At 35.8% G+C, this 23,861-nt stretch overlaps 1 protein-coding gene across 1 annotated transcript; it reads right to left on the bottom strand.

The window, feature by feature from the left end:
- Positions 1-2,002: 2,002 nt before the first annotated feature.
- LOC149194689 (receptor-like protein kinase HSL1) lies at positions 2,003-3,427 on the bottom strand. Its single transcript, XM_089407812.1, has 2 exons — positions 3,315-3,427; positions 2,003-2,683 (listed from the first exon to the last, which is right to left on the bottom strand). The coding sequence occupies exons 1-2, from the start codon at positions 3,418-3,420 to the stop codon at positions 2,292-2,294; spliced, it is 498 nt and encodes a 165-aa protein (XP_089263938.1). The 5' UTR covers positions 3,421-3,427; the 3' UTR covers positions 2,003-2,291.
- Between the last annotated feature and the right edge of the window lie 20,434 nt (positions 3,428-23,861).

Genomic DNA, 23,861 nt, shown 5'->3' with positions numbered 1-23,861 from the left:
AAAGTTAATCACTTACTATGAAATCCAAATGCAATAAATTGATTTAGTAATTGATAGATTAAATATTATATAAACGTTAGGTTTGAATATTTTACTCATTCAATTTTATTAAATACTTTGTGAAGCTTTATAAATATGCCTTGATTTATTTTGCTCAATGCCGTATCATGTCTTTATCTCATATTATTTTTTGTCTACCGTGTGATGTCTGTCTTAGAGTGTGTGACGACTGTGTCTTATGGAATTTTGCAACTGTCGATGAGGAATGGAAAGAATAAGAAACGAATAAGAGTGTTGAGAGAAGTTGTTTTAAAACATTGTATCCGGACATATTTTTGAAGACGACTATGTGATATTCCTGAAGCATTCAACATTTTGGGGGTGATTATTTAAAGTGTCTGCTGTTTTGGTGGTCTTTGGTGAGTAATTAAAAAAAACAGAACACTCATATAATATAACATAATATTGTAGAATTTAGGCTTTTGATCTATAACAAGTATATGATAGGGGTTTTGGTGTATAAACACATTATCAATCAATTGTTTACGAACCAACAAGTGTGGTTCATCGTCATGACAAGTTGAAGAACTAGATCATGGCTATATCCAACAGCTATTTTTGACAATTAATTAATAATGTGTTTTACACTGAAACCCCTATAATAATATAGTATTGTTTATTACTAATTTAATTTAATTAATTAATTAAATTAAATTAATAATTAATAATATTATATTATATTATATATAATTTAATTAATTTAATTAAATTAAAAATAAATATTTTCAGGGGATGTATTTTGAAGTATCTCTTATTTTGGTTGAAAAAAAACAGAACACTTTTTTATATGCTTTGTTGTGAAGAAATATATAAAGTTTACATTTCTATGAAGTTGCACAGAAAAGAATATAAATAAATATTAAATATTTACAAGATAATTATATGTTATTTTTAAAATTAAAATAAATAGATATATTTTTTTAATTAATATTATATAGAAAATATAGGACTCATCTAAGGGAAGATTTCACCCCAACATATATGTAAAAATAGTTTATCAAAATTTTCCATTTTTGAAATTTGATTTTTAAATTAAAATTTAGATTTTTTTTGGGAAAATATCATGCTCTCATATGAAAGAATATTTAAATACTTATTTATGGCTCCCATACACAAATAAATAATAATAATAGGTAAACACGGAAGTTCGGAATAATTCTGAAATTTAATTTAGAATTAAAGTTTTTAAAAAAAGGTCAGAAATAAAATAATTCCTTTTTAAGGATCAAAAGATATATTTAAAAAATAGCATCAAAAAGTTATTTTAGAAAAATGATGAATAAGAACCGTAAATATTTTTTTAAGTACATTTAGAAAAATGATGAATAATAACAGTTGATATTTAAAAATAACTTAGAATACAGTAGCTCTAAATAGCTGGCATGAAAAAGAGAAAAAAAAAGAAATACTTTGATGGATACCGCTGCTTCTCACATCTCGTCGGAAAGTCCAAAACATCAAAAAACATGAGCATGATGGAAATGGATGCTGGCCAAATTGTCGGTTCAATAATATAGGCTGCTTATTTCTTGCTACTACCATTTGATATAAAAAGGTGTTACAGTGTTGGACTTAGAATGTAAAAATGAAGTGCATCAATGAGACATGTCTTTTCCAAATACAGGATGAGTTAAAATTTCCTTCTAATCCTGCTCTTCGATTGGCATTTAATACCAGGAATGGCAAAATGCTTTTACTTGAATTTCTACCAAATGGCAATTTAAGACAACATAGTAATGCGAATCTAAGGTGGCAACCAATAAAAGCATCTGAGTGCCGGATCTATTCCATTAAATTGAAAGCTTCAGCTTTTACTGTTTTAAAATAAATGTCTCTGCCGAAGGAGAGTAGAGCCTGAGGAGGAGCACTCAAAACGAATGATGATAATCGTATGCATCTGTGCTCGCCTGGTGTTTGACAGGAGCAAACTCTGAGTCTTAGCTGGACTTACAACTGATTAACTCAGAATGCAGATTTATTGAAACACAGCAGCGCACTGGCCCACAGCTACATGCGCATATTCATTATTGCGCCTCTAGCTCATCTACTAGCGTGAATGATACCCTAAACGTTACGGGAGGCAACCTTCTAATTTGGGTATCAATATCAGAATTAGATTCTAAAGACCATACATAACAAACTCTAAGCAAACTTAGAAGCTACAAAGTGGCAATAAATTCAGTGCCCCTGTAAAGAAGAAAAGTCTGGGCCGAATGCAACTACCATCATGCCTATTCATTGCAAGTTGTAGATTCCTCGTAATAATAAGGAGACATTTTTCCATCCTTGGTAGTTGGCTTGGCCTTGTGTTCCGGATTGGCCTCCTGTAGCATATCTACCACCCTCCTCATTGATGGCCTGTTGATGGGAAGGGAGCTTGTGCATAGGAGTCCTACTTTCAGAACCATCACCATTTCCTCCTTGAAGCAACCCATAAGTTTGGGATCCAGCACCTCCTGCCATGCATTCTTTTTCTCTATCTGATTGCACACCCACTTCACAAGATCTTTATTCTCGCCAAACTCTGAATCTACTGGCCTCCTACCAGTCACGAGCTCCAAGATCACCACTCCAAAACTATAGGTGTCACTTTTTTCATTCACCTTAAGTGTGTAGGCGTACTCTGCACAACACCATAAGTAAAGTTATCAAATGGGACTTCCATAGAAAACCATTCAAAAGCTAAAGAAAAACTATAGTGATATAAGATTGTAAATCTAAAGGAAAGAAAGATTGACATAAGACTGATTCCTACTTAATTTACAAAAAATTCTACATCAAAGAAGTTGAATCCGTTGATAAAATAATAAGTGAAAACTCTAAATACTGTATTAAACGCAGGAACTGTGCACCAATATTAATGGAATCCCAACATCAATATCAAGTTCAGAGTGAAGCAATTAGTGCAGTTCAATTTCATGGAAAAACAAGCATGAAAAGAGTTCATAATTCCATTTAATGGGGAAAGGAGCACAAGAAGAGCATGGTAAGATATAAATAGCCATTCTAATAAACAGCTTAACTGGATATAGGCAAAACAAGAACCCCATATTCAGGAAGAAAACGAACACAAAAGCAATCAAACAATTGGCAAGCACAAAATCAAGTGATATTGGTCACTTGACCAACGTCCAGATCAACCTCAAATACATGGGCTAGACACGACAATATCAACCTCAAAGTTGGAAAGAAATCTTGCAGAATTTGGGAGAAACACCGAATAGAATTCTTTTACAGTATGCAACAGAACTAACCTGGAGCTATATAGCCATAAGACCCAGCAATTGCAGACATAGAATCAGCTCCCATGCCACAGCTCTGTAGAATTTTCGCTAGGCCGAAATCTGCAATGAGCCCCATAATCCTCATCCAGCAAGATATTATTGGACTTCATGTCTCTGTGAACAATTGGTGGCTCACAATCATGATGAAGATATGCCAACCCCTGAGCTGCTCCAAGGACAATCTTGTATCTTATGGGCCAATCAAGAACAGTAGCCTTAGGCCATGAAGCAAATCCCCCAAACTCCCATTAGGCATGTACTCATAGACCAACAGATTGGAGTCCCTATTACTACAACAACACCATAGCTTCACGATGTTCTTATGCCTGATCTTCCCCAGTGTGTCCACCTCTGCTTTGAAACCATTTTCATTGGAAGCATCGCCTTTACTACTGCTCCAAAGCCTCTTAATGGCCACAGTCTCCCATTGCTTAATGTTGCCTTGTAAACCTTACCAGATCCGCCGCTCCCAATTACATTATCTTCATCCAAGTAATCCAGAATTTCATATTCACTGAACCCCAGCTTGTGAAATGAAGTCAGCATCCAGGAAGATTTATCCGCGGACTTTTTCCTCTCTGTTCTTGCAAAGCTTCAGTACCTTCTGTAAAACCAGGCAAGCCCGAGGACAAAAATAATGAGAGACAACGCAAACAAGCAACGAAGCAGCCACCACCAATCCTGCTTAGCTTTTTCACTGCTTTCTTCGGAACAGGACTTCGTGCCGTTAAAGGTCTCGTAGCTACACAACGTGGGATTTCCCAAAAAACTCTTTGCATACACGGACTCGCAAAGGCCAAAGGAACTGCGCCGGACAAACGGTTGTCCGAGACATTGAAAGAATTCAGCTTCAGATTCCGAGCTCGGAAGGAATCGGTCCAGTGAGAAGATTTCCGACAGGTCCAGATAATTAAGCACTGGCAAATTACCGAGACTTGCAGGAATCGAGCCGGAGAACTGGTTTTTGGCAAGATTGATCTCCGCTAGTTGCTTGCACGAACTAATTTCAGCAAGAAGCTCTCCACTTAGCTTGTTATTAGAAAGGTCCAACCTTCCGAGCTGTTGCAGCTGCCCCAAGCTGGAAGGCAAAGCGCCAGAGAGTAAATTATCGCTGGCGATTATCTCGCTGAGGTTCCGCAGGTCGCCTATTTCTATAGGCAGGCTGCCCGTAAATGCATTGCCGTTAATGACGAGCTGTGAGAGATTTTTGCCTTTGGAGATTTCGGGAGAAATAAGTCCTTCAAAATTATTGTTCTTGATCTCCAGAAGTGAGGTGTGAGGAAGTCCCCAGAATGAACTCGGCACCGTGCCATTAAACTTATTGCCTCCTAGCCTAACTCTATTTAAACTCGTGCAGGTTCCCAGGGTTTCAGGTAAATTACCAGTGAACTCGTTGTCGAAAATGCTGAGAATTTCGAGATTTTTCTTCTTGCAGAGGTCCGGAGGAAGCTTTCCGGAAAGCCGGTTATTTGCAATATCCAGTACTTGAAGTTCCGAATTTCTGCCCAGATTCTCCGGTAAAGTACCGGTTAATCTATTAGTGAAGAGCTTTAACTCCGTGAGGCTCGTAGAGGAACCTAAGCCTGCAGGTATCTGACCAACCAGTTCGTTTTGATACAGATTCAAGGATTCCAGATTCAGTCTCCCCAGCCCAGCAGGAATCGAACCGTTGAGCATATTCATGGAAGCATCGAACCTCTTTAAAGATTTCAAGCCGCCAATGCCCACCGGAATGGAACCCGACAAAAGGTTCTGGTAAAGCTCGATCTGTACAACATTTTCCAGCTTCGTGATGCTCTCGGGAATCGAACCTGAGAATTGGTTCATCGACAAATCCAAATTTGTTAGCTCGGCAAGATTGCCTAACGTCTCCGGAATTTCTCCGACGAGGCTGCAGTTCGCCAGCCATAGATTTTGCAGCTTCGTCAGTTTCCCGAGCTCGGGAGGTAGAGCTCCGGTGAGAGGAGCATTGTAGGCCAACTTAAACTGCAAAAGATTTGAGAGATTGCCTAAAAATGGCGGAATCATAGTGTTGAGAAGATTGGAGACGAGGTTTAAGACTTGCAACTCTGGCAGCTGGCCGAACGAAGAGGGAATCAGACCGCTTAAGTTATTTCCAGAAAGATCCAGATGCTTTAGCCTCGAGAGCTCGGAGATTCTGCGATAAATCCAAACACTGGAGTTTAGAGCATCTTCCCAAGTCCGCAGGAATCGAACCATTGACGTAATTATTCACCAACGAGAGGTTCTTGAGGCCTTTGATTCTGCAAACGACGATTGGAAACGGTCCCATTATGTCCTTCCACGAACTTTTCGCCGGCATTGCACGTAATTCCCGTCCAATTACAAGGGGAATTGTCATTCTCACTCCAGTTCTTGAACGCGCCTGAAGGATCGTCGAATCCGCCAATAGCAAAGCAGCTTGATGTTATCAGAACCAAAGAAAAAAAACAGAAAATGCAGAGAGCTTTCCCGTGACATTTTCTGGTCCATGGCTTCAAAGTTTCCTGGCAATGCACAAAAACAAAACTTAAACTTCCTTTCGCTTCCTCGAACCTCTTTCCTCCTCGTGTCTCTCAGTTTCAAAGCTCAAAGTGCAAGCTTCCACGTTCTGGAAGAGCCAAACTCCATTTTAACTCTATTTTGAGGCCGAAAGGCTCTGCCGTAAAGTTCAAAATAAGGCCGTAACAGTGCTTTGCTTACCACGAGACGCCGGGCAAGGCCGCCACCGGCCCGCCAGTGCCATCATCGGTCTTAAAAGCACTGAAATCCTCCTGCTGCTCTTGCTTTAATCTGTGGCTCAACTACCCTAGTCCCGATGTAAAGAATTTCCGTGACCGTAAAAAGGCTGGCCAATTGCACGTCGAGAATATAGCTGCTGTTCAAGTGTTGCTGTCGAATATACGACGACGGTGACCTGATTTGACAGCCCACACGGACGGAAATTGCAACTCGGAGCGTCGAGACTCGAGATACGAGAGAAGTAGATGTAGTTTCGTAGAGCAGGAGCGTACTTATGTTTCCGACACTGAATCCCCGTGTTTCGTTGCATCATTTCAGGGTTCAGCATAAAACCGCGGCGATTCTAACCGCTTGTGAAGGGTATATTCGTTGTTGTTGTTGCAACTTGCTGGCGCTCCCATTATTCGTCCCTGCTGAATTATTCGCTGACGTAATTGTGCGGGACCTTATGCTGACATGTTCATATAGGCCGCGCTGGAATGAAGTGGCTTTCCCGTCAACATTGCTGACATCATTCCAGGTAATGATCAAGGCTGACGGTTTTTTTTCCTTTTTCTTTCAGATGAAAAAAGCATTATATTCATTCATAGAAATATTGGCATTACATCTGCTCAAAAACAGTGGCTTCATAGAATTAATGTAATCTCAGTCTGCTCAAAAACAGTGGCTTCATAGAATTAATGTAATCAGATCTGTCTACTAGTGTTTCAAAAAATACTAACAGTGTAGATGATTTTTTTCATAGGGCCTATTTGATAAAGACCTGTATCATTCTACAGTGATTCAAAAAAAATTTATAAGTGCAACATGTAAATCAAACAGACATGTTATCCGGGAAATGGATACACCCCAGCATCATGCCAGTTTCCTTGCATTTTAATATGCACATGAAAGCCATCTAGCACCTCCCGCACTCCAAGCTTTGATAATCTATTCGCCTCCGAATTTAGATTCCTGCATATGTGTTGAATGGAGGGTTGATTAAGGGAGCGCCATATCAACTTGATCTGTTTTAGCCAGCCCTGTAGTGAGGATTTGTGGATAGTGGCATGTGCTCCCACATAGTCAGTAACAACCTTAGAGTCACCAAATACATGAATGTTTTGTATGTCCAGAAATTTGGTGAACCACAAAAGCCCCCATAGTGCCATAACCTCTGCCTTAGTGTTAGTTCCAAGTCCAACCCCCTAGTGTACATGGTATGACAACTCTGGATGGATATATAAGGTGAAACTGCATCCACATTTTCGGTCCTGTGTAGCTCCATCGAAATAGCCCGCTGGATATTCAATCTCCAGAATTGTATGTGTTTGGGAAGGCTTATGATTTGAAACATTTTGTAAGACAACCTCGATCTTGTTTAGTATTTTCATCAGCACCTCAGTCCCCAGTTCTCTGTGGCTATTGAAAATTATGTTGTTTCGCCACTTCCATATTTCCCATATGAATATAGCAGGGATGAGGCATCGCAGGCCATTTTGGTTGCTCCACCATATCAACCAGTTTTCCATATCTCCAAAGTTCGGTACCAAGAAAACAATTTTGTTTTCCAAGTGTTGCTAGAGTATGGAGACCTCTGAGCATGTTATAAAAAGATGTAGATTGTCTTCTGTAGCACTCCCACATAAAACACAGAAACCAGGGCCAGACCAATTCCTCTTTTGAAGATTCTCCCAGGTCAAGTTTTTGTTCTTCCATACAAGCCAGAGAAAAATGGAGATTTTTATGGGGAGGTGTGGGCTCCAAAATTTAGTAAACCAGCCATCCCCCAGACGGTTTGTTTGCAAACAGCAAAGTCTGTAGTAAGTATCTGCGACCTCAATATTATCTTCAATCATTTTACCATCCTAGGTAATCGTGTCACATACCTCTTCACGATAGATCCCTGCCAGTCTCATTTGAATCCAGATGTTCTCCCAGTGAGCCGCAACAGTGCCCATAAGATTCAAATCAGTCAATTTTTTCCATACAAGGCAATCATTTTCCCAGGCAACAATGAGTTGGTGCCAGAAAAAGGTCCCTTGACAATTTAACCATTGAATGATGGAATCAGGGAAAGGGTCCATGTCCATCAGACCCCAAACGTGGTCGCGGCCAATAATGATATGATGCCCAGTGCCAAGTTTCCAAGCAAGCATTTCGAGAAATGTTTTCCCAATCTTGGTGAAACTACGCCATATGGCAGAGCCAGATGATTGTCCAATGTGGCCCAGTCGCAACCAAACTTTGAAATCAATGTTTTTCAAGTATTTTTGGTTAATGACTTGACTCCAAATGCCTGTGCCAAATATCCCACGCCATATGGATTTTAGGAGGAGAGCGTGCCCAAATCGCCGCAGGTCGAGGATGCCCCATCCACCCATCTTCTTTGGAAGAGTGATGAAGTGCAGCTTCGAGAGGTGGTATTTTTTCCTTTGTCTCATGCCAGACCAGATAAAATTTGTTGTAATTCCATCAAGTTTCTTTATGATGGTTGAAGGCAATTGGTATAAATGTGCCCAGTAGATGCTTAGTTGCGTTATCACAGCTTGAACAAGTGTGAAACGCCCTCCCATAGATAGACATTTGTGTTCCCATCCGGAGATTTTCAAGAAATATCTGTCAACTAGCCATTGCCAGTCCATGATCCTATACTTACAGGGTTTTAAATGAAAACCGAGATATTTTAAGCCAGCAGAAATACATTCAGAAGTAATACCAAACAAATTAGCAATATATTCAGTAGTCTCAGAAATCTCCAGTGCATGCATTATAACCGATTTGTTTTGATTCATTTTGAGACCAGTAGCATTTCCAAATCTATAAAAAATTTGAAATAAATGCAACCATGCAAACCTGTTTAGAAGCCCCATAATAAGTACGTCATCCACAAAAAAGCTGTGAGATATCCGAATATTTCTCCCGATCTTAAGAGGAGAGAAATGTCCAATGGCCACAACATCAGATATGTGTAAGCTTAATCCATCCAAAGCAAGTATGAATAAGAGGGGCGATAGTGAACATCCTTGCCGAAGGCCCCTGCCCGCCTTGAAATAAGATGTCAGATATCCATTGATAATTACAACGAACTGAACGGTTGTGACACAGGCCATGATCCAATCAATGGCAGGAGGTTGTATACCAATCTTATGGAGGACCAATCTCAGGTACCCCCAGTCCAGACAGTCAAATGCTTTTTTTAGGTCAACCTTCATAATAGCAGCTTCAAGTTTCTTCGAATGGATGGAATGTAAACATTCCTGAGCCATAGCTACAGCATCATGTATTTGGCGATGTTTGAGGAAACCAAATTGTTGTGGGGAGATGAATTTCGATAGGATGGGCTTCAGGTGGTTAGCAATGGACTTAGAGATGATTTTATAGACTAGATTACAGAGAGAAAATGGGCCAGAAGTCAGAGAAAGAGTGGGTGATGGGCTTTTTCGGGATGAGGGCGATATAAGTGGAGTTTAGATGGGGGTGAACAGTACCCAGAATTCGGGATTCTTCTACAAGGTTAACCAAGTCTGACTAAAACAGATCATAGAAATGAGTAAATAATTCAACGGTCCAACCATCTAGTCCGGGACTTTTGTCGCCATGGAAAGAGTGTAGGACCTCATGTATTTCCTCAGCAGTAACAAGTTTAAAAAGACCTCTATTTGCTTCCTCATCGAACATATTTGGATAGTGCTTTACCCCCCATAGTAAATCTTCGGGTAGTCCGGGGGTATGTGGCCATAGGCCGATTTGAAAAATGTCAAAGCAGCCCGACTGATTTCATCTTGAGTTTGGCACTTGGTTCCATCCAAGTCATATATCTCCCAGATAGAGTTTTTTTGACGACGACTGTTTGCATAACGATGAAAAAACTTAGTATTGCGGTCACCCTCCTTGAGCCATATGGCTCGGCTCTTCAGCTTCCAAGTCGTTTCCCTTAGAAGCAAGATTTCATATCTTCTTTTCTCAAGAAACTGAATGCAAGATTTGGTGTCCTGTTGAAGCGAATGCCCAGATAGTAGAGGGCAGATAGTTTCGAGTTCATGTTCAATATCTACAAATTTTTTTTTGAGTTGTCTCTTCTTATCAATCTCCCACTTCTTAGTAGCTAGTCATAGGGTCCTTAGTTTTTCCATAAACAACTGCATATGAGATGAGGAGCTAATAGTCGCAGTGTGCCATATGTTCTTAACGAGATCAGTGTAGGATGGGTCTTCCAACCAGATCCTATTAAATTTGAAAGGAAGCCCTCTTCTGAAATCTCGATGAAGCCAGTGTAGAATGATAGGGCGATGATCAGAAATATGACAGCTGATGATGTCAGATGTGACCATCCCAACTCTGTCAATGAACATATCATGCAAGAGAAACCTGTCACACCGCTTTGCAATGTAGGGATCCCCCGTCATGCTGTTATCCCAAGTGGGGGAAATATTTGAAAGACAGATGTCAACCAGGTTGTGGTCCATGATAATGGCCTTTAATGAATCCACCGTAGAATCCCCGTGACATGAGTGACCCCAATTTTCGTGAGCACCAACAGTGCAGTTTAAGTTCCCTGCTAGAATGAGGGAAATAAGGTTCAGCAGCTCCGACTCAACCAACCTTTTCCAAAAAAGCTCTCTGTCGCGGAAAGGAGGGTAGATATTGAGAATGTGTATACAACCCAATAGGCCTTGTATACTCCCAACAAGAAGAATGCTGACAAAACATGAGAAAGCCCGCAGTCTGAGACGATTAGGATCCTAGATGGAAATCAGTGCTCCTGAGTGACCATTTGCATCAATGACCGCCATGTGCCATGCTAGAAGCATTCTGCGAAAATATCCAATTGAATGGAGAGCAAGATGCATAGTTTCTTGTAAGAGTATAATGAAAGGGCCATTTATGGTGAATAATTCCTTCAAAGCCAGACGATTTTTGTTTCCTTTAAAATTTAGAAATTTTGGTAATATTTTGATAAGGATTTTTGTAAATCTAGATTACAATTGTCAAATTTCAAGATTAAACATAATTTAAATATTGTTTTTATAAGATTTGTTGAAATTTTTTGCCCAACCACTTTTAACCATCCATCTACTCCTCCACCTCAATAAACTGCGACTCCCCCACCTCAATAAACTTGTCCATGATCAAGAGAAGCGTTGTATTCTTTCTACAATTTAAAATTTAGATGTCCCTTTCAACTCTGGTATTAAACATAAACATTCTCGCTTAAATCTCATCGCTCGAATCATGGAGTTTTCCAAAATCTAAATTACTGAAATATCACACCATATGTGTTTATAAAGTAATTGAGAAAGAATTACTTTTGAGGACAGTTTTCATTATATATTAGATCGGAAAGTAAGCACAACGAAAGTAATATTGTGGGGGAGTTTGGAGAAGTAGGAATCTCAGAATCTCTAAGGATAAGAAGCAGCCAATAGACCTTAACTCATATGGTGTCAACCCGACATTAGACTTCAAAAATTCATAAATCCTTAATGACAACTCAGAATCGGATGATTCTAATTGTGTTAGAATCATCTCGCCGAGAGTTATCATTCTCATCCATCACATGTCGAAAACTCATCATGGTTTTGGCCCAAACATATATGGGTGCAAAACAACAGGCTTGGGTTCTAAGCCCACAAGCCTACTTGTGGTGCTTTGACCTCCAACCCTCAAACACTAGGGAGGTACTTCCAAGACTAGGAAGTAAACATCATCATCCACCAACACTATCCCATCTGGCATCCATCACTGCAGCAAGCCCTGTAGAATGAACCCGACAATCTCAGTAGTCCCTCTACCTCATCACATCTGAACCTGAAGATCCCAAACCTCCATAGGGATGCTCCCTCTAAGCCTACAAGATCTCCACTGGCTCAGTCCTGCAAGCACTCATCCTCCTGGATCAAATACCACTCGTGAAAATCCCACCAATCTCGAATATGAAACATCACGATCGATGAAGACTCTAACATGACAACTATAGTCCATCACACGAAGCCATCTCAATCAACCTGATCTCGTCCATGCCAAAGAAACCCTCGAGTTGTCCCAACCATCCATGACAAGACAATGAAAGTCCATGATCAACAATTTTCCTGACAACACTGTTGTTCACCATGCTCACCACCAATCCACCAGAATTCCCAGCCCATCTCACCATGTAACCTGTCAAGACCACATCTCCATGTCCTCAGCTGAACCCTCTACTCCATGATCTAGACACCCACAACTCCCTCTAAGTTGCTTCGTTGTGCACACTCTAATTCACTGTCCCTCAAAGTAGCTCAGATAAGCTCTAATACCATGTTGAATTTCCAAGAACTTGGGTTTAGGATAGGATCTTAAAATCTCTGACGCTACCAAACCAAGAATATCAACAATACTACTTTGTAACAACCATAAAGCACACATGCACAGAATATAGACAACTTTTTAACAAAATTGTACAATAACCCAACTTCGTTATATTAAACAACATATAATACAATAGTCTAGGGATCCCATACTGTGGATAATGGCCCTCATACATCCACTAGTACAAGAATACAAACTGGGGCTTGGTGTCAATCCATTGAAAACCAATCTACTCTCAACAAGATTCTCTAACCATTTAGCTGATGAAGTCAACTCTCTCAGCTCCCCTTGGTCATACCTTGTACCTTCCCAGTCCTTTGACTCTCAATCTGCAGCTCCTGCCTCTATTAATGCTCCAAGTCCATCTTGCATGTTATGTCCCTATACTACAGTGTAGCCCCTTATTGTTATTAGTGAAACCCCTCATTGTATTGTTGTGCCCATGTAGTCCCCATATTGTTATTATTGTGCCACATAGAAGCCCACTATTGTTATTATTGTGCCCTTACAATATTATTGTTATGCAGACTCTGATTATATTATGACTCCTTAGACTCCTATATATATAAAGGAGGTCTTGTCATTTGTATCATCCAAGAATTGTTCATTTTTGTAATGTAAAGGAGGTTTCCCTCTCGAAGAGGCTGATTTTGAAGTCGTTGATCTATCTTTTCTTCTATTGTTTGAGCTGGTTTCATAACATTTAGTATCAGAGCTTTGGATTCTAGGGTTTCGTTGCTCCAAATAGGTCATCGTGTACTTTTCGCTATATTGTTTTCTCTGTGAAGTTTTAGAAGCCAAACAAAAACCCATTTGAGTTGAAATCATTCTGAACCTTGGGTTTGAATTTCATATCTTTTCTTGCTATATTTTTAGAGTTATGATGTGAGGAAGTTAGGGTTTTTGCAAGCTCTAGAATTCCATCCCAAATAGGTCATCGTGCAATTTTCGCTATAATTATTTTTCGACGAAGGTTCAAACTCTACAATTAAAACCCATTTGAGACGAACTCTCAGTAAAGCTCAAGCCTGAATTTCATATCTTATTTAACTATATTTTAGGAGATACGGTCCAAGGAATTTAGGATTTTTGCAGGATCCCGAATTGCATCCCAAACAGGTGACCTTGGGAAAATCATCATAACTTTCTCTCTGAGCATCAGATTGAAATTTCGTAAGAAGTTACAAAAAGAGAATGAAATTTATTTTTCTTTGTATTGTTTTCAGGTCCAAAGGTCGAAACAATGACACATGGCACTTCGTACAAGTTCGCTCTACTGAAAAATTATATAATCAGGGCATCTTGGGAGATTGGCCATAACTATTTCTTGGAGAATCCAATTTAGATCAGACTGGTGGCATTGGAAATAGGACACAAAGGGCTACCGCATGCCACAATTTTAGAACTTGGAAATACAAAAATATAGAGTTATCTTTATTTCAATATCGATCTCCGAAAAGAAAGAATAAGAGATATGAGGAAGTTTGATGGCAAGGATCCGGTTTCTTGGATACTACAGATGGAGAAATAGTTTGATATACATGATGTGCAACTATTAAAAGAGGTACGTATTGCATATTTATATTTAGAACCAAATTAGTTTGTATGGTATAAAGGGCTTTGTTCTCATAAACCACTAGTCACTTGGTCAATTTTCATGGAGGAAATGATAGCACATTATGAGGATACAAAGAGCAACACCTTCTTTAGCCAATTGATAAATCTCAAACAAAGGGTTCAATAGCAGAGAACATTGAGGACTTCCAAAAATTGAATATAAGGGTAAATGATATTCCAGAAAAGTAGAGTATCGATGTATTCATAGGGACTTTAAAGGATAACATTCGACATGAGGTTCATCTTTGGGAACCTGACTCGTTGGAGAAGGTATTCAGGTTGGCAAGAAAAATTGAAAGCAAAATTATGGAAACAAGGAATCCTACCACTCAAAACTATAAATATGGAAGTGCTTTTTCTCCTAGCCTTCCACAACCTACAAGGTTGACACCACAACAATTGGAAGAAAAAAGAGAAAAAGGGCTTTGTTACAATTTTGATAGCAAATACACTAAAGGTCATAAGTATGCTGAGAAGAAATTATTTTACATAGATTGTGAAGAGGAGGAAGAAAAAGATCAAGAAATGTCAAAAGAAGAGGATATACACCATGAAACAACCCCAAAGAAAGAAGACATGAATATGACCATATCTTGTACTGCATTGACAGGAATTACCACTCAAACTCTCAAGATAAAAAGACATATCAAGAAGAAGAAGGTTCAAGAAGTGAAATATCAGGAAGGAAACGATCAAGAAACGTCAAAAGAAGAGGATATACACCAGGAACCAACCCTAGTGAAAGAAGAAATGAATCCAACCATATCTTGTAATGCATTGGTAGGAATTACCACTCCTCAAACTCTCAAGATATGAGGACATACCAAGATGAAAAAGGTTTAAGCAGTGAATGATCCGGATTTAAACAGGAATGCAACAAATTACAGAGATAACCATAAACATAGAGATGTAGCGGAAATAATACTTCATTTCATTAATGTAAAATACTGAAATATGCTTACAAACAAAAATGTAAATAAACCAACTAGGGTGATGGTATCTTATCTCTAAGAAGAGATGTGGGGGCTACATGCCTCTGAACTGTGTTACAATGAGGCTCGAAAGCCTATTTGTTGTTGAGAAACAATGGAAAACCCTAAACATCCAAAAACCTAACCCTAGAATATGAAATGCCAAACTGTGGGCCCCGTTTGGGTAAATTGGTACATAAACTTCTTGGGGTCGTAACTTTGGCATATGATCTCTGTTTGACGCACATAATATCTCGTTATAAAAATATATCCGAGAACTACAACTTTGGGAAGCGCAACATGGGTCCTAGTTTTCCCAAAAAATTTCGTTTAGGGCCTCAAAACGGCTTCGGAAGTTCAGGATTCAAAAAACTGCTAAAAATAGTAAGTTTTGCTACAATTAAGGAAACTGAAAAAAGCTGAGAGAAACAATGGTGGGGGTCCAAGTGGACTTGGAAGGTGGCCACCAATATCCACCTGGATCAGTGAAAGATCACATTGAGCATCAACAACAAGTTCTCCAACTTTTAAAGGATAACCTCACTTTGGTGCAGAATCGAATGAAACAATAAGAAGATCAACATCGTAGCGAAAGAAGTTTTGATGTAGGTGACTGGGTATTTTTACAGCTATAAACATACAAACAAATGTTCCTCAAGCAGTCTAAGAAGGATAATAAATTATCACCAAATCACTATGGTCCTTACAAGGTGTTCAGTCTTGGTTGTCTTCTTACACTCCCATACACTCTTGGCATCCAATCTTGGTTTGTTTTTGTGATCTCGAGATTGGCTTAGGTGAGATCACGATAACTTGAGGGTGGAGGTGGTTTAACCTCTAGAGTCCCTGTTTGGTGATGTCTTGGTTTATCCCATGAGATTCGAAATTCATGCTTGGAATGTGGAACAAGGGTGATTCACTAAAAGAAAGATTTTGTTCAGCCTAATCTATGGTTGGGTGGTACGTGGAAGTCCTTAACTTGGTTTGCATAAGTTAATATGAGTTGTTTTCCTATTGTGATCTATGAGCACTTCTACTTGTTATTATGTGGATTTTATGGCTAATTTGTCATGGTTGTTATGCTGGTTATATGATGTGTTCTAGCTATGGATCTCCTTTATGATTTGATAGTTTATTAAGTGGTTGATGAATGCATGGGCTAAAAAGTTGTGTTGTAGCTAGCTTGAGAGGGCATTGAGCCTTCTTGGTGTTTCCAAGATGAAGTACAAAAGTTTATGATCAGATATGCATTCATGACATGTAGCTTATATATTTATCATATGTTTGACAAAATATCCTCTTCTAGGTATGTACTAGTCAAGATCTTGCTCAAGTGCTGAATGGTTAGCCTTGTCATCAAGTTATTTATGATTATGGAAAGTTACAGGTAGTTTTGGGTCGTGGTCTGGAGGCTTGCATGGAAAAGTGGCATAGATCTTGCAACCACATGCATAAAACAAGGGATTTTTGGTCACAACCGCTAGCAGGTAGGCTTATGGGTGCGGTTGGAGCTTAGTAACCACATGCACAGTGTGTCAAGGGTGTGGTTGGGGTGTTAAGTTAGTGAAAAAGAGTTACATCTCAAGGATTGATCACCTAGGGTGGTTGGTAAACTCCTGAGTGATCTGTAGTATCTTAGGGATGTTAGTTTGTTTTTGGTTTGTAGGCCCCACTTCCATGATTGGAACATAGAGGTTGGGTCATGTCATAGTAGCACTTAGCTCATGTTTACCCTGTAGGGCTTGTAAAAGCAGGTAAACACTACAAATAAAAAACTAAATATTTTCTAACATTCTCTTGGGTAAGAGGTTAAAGTGTAATTGGGTAGTATATGGTTTCATGTATATGGTTAAGGTTAAATGTGCGTGTGTGTGCGTGCGTTTTTTTAGATGGGGAATTATCAAGATGCCTAGATATATGCAACAACCCACAAGCCACATATATAAAAAACAGATAGTTCAACTTAGGACTGAGACATCGAGAGACTCCAATTGGACACGCTTATCCTTTCAACCTTACTATAACAAGGCATGTCGCGAGAGACTTGAACTTGGGTGGATGAGATGGCAAACCACCATCTCAACCACTTGAGCTAAGAACCATTGATGCCATTAAAGTTACATATTACTAAAACACACATGATCCTATTAAAGTATAGGCTCATCGATAATCACGAGAGATATTGACTTTCTGCGAATATACTATTTAGATAAAACTATTTTTAAATCTAAATTAAGATCTCAAAATATTTATCATTAATTAATTTTTTTTTTTTTTTTTATAATAAAAAAAATAAATTAAAACCTAAAATCATATAATAATCAAATCTAAATTTTAAAATATTACAAAAAATAAAATAAAATAAATTTTAAACATAATAAAAAAAAAAAATATTTTAAATTAAAATCAAATTAAACAATTCAAATAATTAAATCTATTAAAAACCATATCACTCAAAATCAAATCTAAAAGATACCAAATAGTGTTGGCTTTAAAACATAAGTTTAATAATTTGTACCAAGATAAAGACATCCTACCCTAAACTTTGTACAAGATCTAAAAATACTATTGATACTATTCCAAGTTTATGAAAAATTAATATTAAAAAATGACCATCATGACGTATTTTGGATCCATTTTACTTAAAGAAACAAATAAAAAGTACCTATGGATGGAAAAACTAGTTTATAAATATCTATATTTGCTTAGACACATGATTCTCATTATTACAATGTGGACGATACCTTTGTTGCACTCAATCTCATGTAACCCTTGATGATCACTAAAAGGTGAGTCCCCCTCCCCTTTGGATGTGGGACCATGACCCATCACGAAAATGAATTGCATGGAAATTATAAATGCCCTGAGATTAGGAGACCATCCCTGAAGAACAATGTAGTGGACATCATAATTTCAAAGTGATGGACCAGCCTTGCATGTTAGCGGGTAGGCACAATTCATATTATATTCTCGGTATCATAAGTGTTGCCAAGGAAATCTAGGTGACCCAAATTTATAATATAATTTATTGAAAGTATCATTTTGGCTGTTTTTATTTTTAATATAAAAATTCATCCATTTATATTAACTTTAAATTTTAATAATCATATATAATATAATTTTCTTAGGAAAGTATTGAATAATGTTGCTTGGTTTACACAACTATTTTGTTTATAAAAGTTTTAAAATAATATTACTTAGTTTACATAACTATTAATAATAACTAATAAGTTTGTGTGTGATTTTATAAAAATTTATCTGAAATGGACATAGAATTTTTATATAAAATTAGTAAAGTTGATTGAAATGGCTGATTGAAATTTATGAATGATGATTTAGGTCCACTAAACTTAGATATGGTTAGATAATATTTGATATAAAAATGTGTATGTAATTTAAATAAGGTAGGATGGATATGGGTATAATTTTAATTTAGGAAATAGTGTTGACCCAAATTTATATGGTTTTTATTTATAGATAAAAGTTATAAAAGATGGTCTAGACCAACCAATTTGATACTAGTCTTTTTTTTTCCAAAATATATGTATCTTTGTAAGAGAGAAAATGATGATCTCAATTAATATTAAACATTACATTTAATATATAGGGAATTAAAAATAAAAAATAGACCATTTTATAAATAGTCAAATCAATATGTCAAGCTTTTTAAGTGATTAATAACTAAAGTGTTTTTTTAAATAACACATTCTTTATAATTAATAACTAAAATATGCTTTTAGATAAAACATTTTTTAATAAATATAAACATTTTAGTCTACATCATAAGTACAACCACTAACTCTATTATTTATAATATTAATATAATAATATAAATGTTTTATTAGTTGTAAAAAATTATTCTCTAATCATAACTCAAAATGCACTTATCTCTTTAATTATCATCATATGCATGCTTGCTTTTAGAATAATATTTCTCATAAATTGTTATTTTTAAATATCATCAAAGTTAACTTTTAGATTTAAAAAGAGTAAAAGTCAGTGCATATTAATATAACTAATTAAATGTAATCATTGTAAGCATTCACTGAAGATACAAAATAATGATACTAAGTACTTTTGTATGAGGGGAATTACCATTACACTCCAAAGTGAATATTTCAATAGTAAGTTAGCTATATTATTTTAGTAAATACACATTCATTATAAAAGAGAAATGAGTAACTGTCATTTATACATAAGTCTAATTGTGTGTAAGGATTTCACAAATTTCAACTAGTAAGAACATATTACTTATAAAGCAAGAAACATGTATTTAGTTATATTATCTTAAAATATTTTGGAAAAAAAAATATATATATATATTAATAATAAAGGAAAGTATTAAAGAATTGTTGAAATTGAAAGTAATCATATAAAATTATAAAATTTTACAGAGAACAAGTTTAAGGAGAAGATAGCTCACCTTTGTTAGAGTTGAAGTCCACTACCAAAGAGGATATATGGTTAAAAAAATCTAAGCAACATAGAAGCATTTTGAACATTTGTCCACTATAAAAAAATAAGGAGAAGCTTTTACTACAAATAAATGTGGTTCTCCTTCCCTATTGTGTAACTTGTGTGATACCACAAAGTTCCAAATACAATTATGAAAGAAATATTCCAAAGAACCATGTTGATGAATAAGTTATCTAATGCTAAAAGCAATGACGTATGCTACTGTTTTCACTTTATTCATGGTATGATACCAAGAAGTTGTTATTGCAAAGATGACAAAGCTATGTATTATGTTGATGAGGCTAATGTGCATGAGAGGGAGCCTAATCATCATTTCCATGCCACCAAATAGGATATGATTGTCTAATTGAAATGCCATGTTTCTGATATGCAACATAGAAACATTTTGAACAACTAACGACTATATAAAGTAAGAAGAAGCCTCTGCAACAAATAAATGTGGTGCTCCTTCCCCATTCTGTGACTTGTGTAATACAACAAAGTTCCAAATACAATTATGAAATAAAAATTCCAAAAAAACATGTTATATATATATATATATATATATAATTTTCCAAAGGAACATGTTATATATATGTTAAATTTTAATAATCATTCATATATATATAATATAATTTTCTTATGAAAGTATTGAAATAATGTTACTTTGGCTTACACAACTATTTTGTTTATAAAAAGTTTTAAAGTAATATTACTTAGTTTACTAATAAGTTTGTGTGTGATTTTATAAAAAATATTTGAAATGGACATAGAATCTTTATATAAAATTAGTTAAGTTGATTGAAATGGACATAGAATCTTTATATAAAATTAGTTAAGTTGATTGAAATGGCTAATAGTTGTAGATTGAAATTTATGAATGATGATTTAGGTCAATCAAATTTTGATATGGTTAGATAATATTTGATATAAAAATGTGTATGTAATTTAAATAAGGTAGGATGGATATGGGTATCATTATAATTTAGGAAAAAATGTTGACCTAAATTTATATAGTTCTTATTTATAGATAAAAGTTATAAAAGATGGTCTAGACCAACCAATTTGATACTAGTCTTTTCTTTTTTCTAAAGTATATGTATCTTTGTAAGAGAGAAAATGATGATCTCAACAAATATCAAACATTACATTTAATATATAGAGAATTAGAAATTAAGAATTGACCATTTTATAAATAAATTGATATGCCAAGCTTTTTAAGTGATTAAGTGATTAGTAACTAAAGTGTTTTTTTTAAATAATACATTTTTATAATTAATAACTAAAATATGCTTTTAAATATTAAAACATTTTTTAATAAGAATGAACACTTTAGTCTACATCATAAGTACAACCACAAACTCTATTATTTATAATATTAATATAAATTTTCTATTAGTTGTAAGAAAGTATTCTCTAATCATAACTCAAAATGCACTTATCTTTTTAATTATCATCAGAGCATGCTTGCTTTTAGAATAATATTTCTCATAAATTATTATTTTTAAATATCATTAAAGTTAACTTTTAGATTTAAAAGGAGTGAAAGTTAGTGCATATTAATATAACTAATTAAATATAATCATTGACTGGAAGATATAAAATAGTGATACTAAGTACTAAGTACTTTTGTATGAGGGGAATTACCATTACATTCCAAAGTGAATATTTCAATAGTAAGTTAGTTATATTATTTTAGTAAATACACATTCATTATAAAAGAGGAATGAGTAACCATCATTTATACATAAGTCTAATTGTCTGTAAGGATTTACAAGTTTCAACTAGTAAGAACATATTACTTATAAAGCAAGAAACATGTATTTAGTTATATTATTATAAAAAAATATTTTGGGAAAAAAAAAATTATATATTAATAATAAAGGAAAGTATTAAAGAGTTGTTGAAACTCAAAGTAATCATAGAAAGTTCTAAAATTTTATAGAGAACAAGTTTAAGGAGAAGATAGCTCACCCTTGTTTGAGTTGAAGTCCACTACCAAAAAAGATATATGGCTAAAAAGCTCTAAGCAACATAGAAGCATTTTGAACATTTGTCCACTATATAAAATAAGGAGAATCTTTTGCTACAAAAAATGTGGTTCTCCTTCCCTATTGTGTAACTTATGTAATACCATAAAGTTCCAAATACAATTATGAAAGAAATATGCCAAAGAACCATGTTGATGAATAAGTTATCTAATGCTAAAATCAATGATGTATGCTACTATTTTCACTTTATTCATGGTATGACACTAAGAAAGTTGTTATTGCAAAGACAACAAAGCTATGTATTACGTTGATGAGGCTAATGTGCATGAGAGGGAGCCTAATCACCATTTCCATGCCACCAAATGGGATATGATTGTCTAATTGAAATGCCATGTTTCTGATATGCAACATAGAAACATTTTGAACAACTTTCGACTATGTAAAGTAAGAAGAAGCCTTTACAACAAATAAATGTGGTGCTTCTTCCCCATTGTGTGACTTGTGTAATACAACAAAGTTCCAAATACAATTATGAAATAAAAATTCCAAAGAAACATGTTATTAAATAAGATTCCTAATGTTAAAATCAATTATGCATACTAGTGTTTCACTTCGTTCATGGTATGATACCAAGAAAGTTGTTGCAAAGATGATGGAGCTATGCATTGCATTGATGAGGGTAATATGCATGAAAGGAAGCCTAATCATCCATCTCCAAGCCACCCAATTGAAATGCCATGTTTATGAGGGTTTGGATATGTAAAATAAATTTTTTTTTGAGACCAACACTATCAAGGGTAATTTGTCAAACCTGAAGTTGAGATAAGTCCATTTGTAGAACCTTCAACTATTTGACAATAGAGTGCAAAAGAGATGGTAATGGTTGAAATTCATATTTAAAGGGACTGGAATTTATAGAGGAAAATGGGCAGTGATCAAGTGTTGTAATAAAACCACTACAGAAAGAGATATACGTACAAGATATTCACATAATAGGTTAATCGGCCCAAGGTTAGAACCTTCCTTAAAATTGTTTGATTTTGCAATGATAAATAACTGAGCTATTTGACTAACTAATGAAGTGCATTCACCCCACCACCTTAAAGTGAAGCAAAAGGGAAAATGCACCAATAGGAGGAAAATGAAACTAAAAGAGATATACTTAAAATTTCCTTGAGAAGTGTAAAGAGAAAAAAACAAAGATATTGTTTACAGAATTCTAAAGCCATGAGACTGAACTACCATGCTATCTACACCCCATTACTTGAAGTAAGATAGGATATGAGAATGAATAGCAAAAACATGATAAGAAACAATACTAAGCCATGGTAGATAGCCTTCCCTCCAAATACAAGATACACTAACAAAAAATGGAAACTAACCCCTCCACCCCAAAACCCCCATCCAAACCCATAAATTTAACCAAAAAAAAACCATGCACCAACAAACACCAAGAGAACCATAATAATCCAAAACACAACAAGAAAACCTAGGAGGGAATGAAATAAACATAGCACAAAAAAATTCAAACTCGTTAGAGAAAATAATGCTCCTAAATCCACCAGGTGAAAAGGGAAGAGATCAAACTTATCACTGCCAAGAACCACACACCAGAACCTTAGGAAGTAGATCATGATTTGAGGATAAAAATAAGAAAATGAAATAAAACTAGTAAAGCCAAATCTCATTTTATAGCCCACAACATCATTTGACCATGGGATTTTGTCCCACTTATTAGAAGAAAGCCATGAGAAAAATTACCCTACCTCTATGTTTTGACAATGTGTACTAGTCAAAGTAGAGAGACATAATTGAGGTGGGGAAGGATAAATGGCCACATTCTCATGACTTGTAGAGATGGCATTCACCTCGACCTTATTTAGCCAAATTTCTAAAGAGTGAATAAAAGGAACTTGATTACCTTTAAAAGTTCCAAAGAAACAACATGGGGCATTGTTGTATCACTAATTTTATATTGAAAAGACCCCACGGGTCTACATGTAAGGGGTCGATCCATGAAGTTGGGTAACAATTTTTGACAAAGTGTGGTGAGAAAAATGGTTTTTTTTTTTTAACGTTTAATTGAGTTACTTTTAAGTGCTTGATTGAGATACTAGGAGCTTATCAAGTGTTTAAATAATCCATCTATTAGGATTTTTACATACATAGAAAATCATTTATAAAGGTGTTACATTGAGTAAAAAAAATATGAATTTAGAGATTGATAAGCCCCAGAAATGAGTAATTATATGGGCTCATTCAGCCTCCTAATTTAACTTAAACCACCATTCTCATTAGTTTATTGCATGTTTTTTATTATATTTATGCTAATAGAGTGAATTGGGTTAGTCATTATGCCAAAAAGTCTAATGTGTGCTTTATGCAGATTTTTGGTCAATTTTGAGACAAAA

Source organism: Pinus tabuliformis, chromosome 2_2 (genome assembly GCF_031772625.1).
Source record: "Pinus tabuliformis cultivar Carrire ecotype Pingquan chromosome 2_2, CPIR1, whole genome shotgun sequence".
Taxonomy (NCBI): Eukaryota; Viridiplantae; Streptophyta; class Pinopsida; order Pinales; family Pinaceae; genus Pinus; species Pinus tabuliformis.
This window is presented reverse-complemented; position numbering and strand designations above follow the sequence as displayed.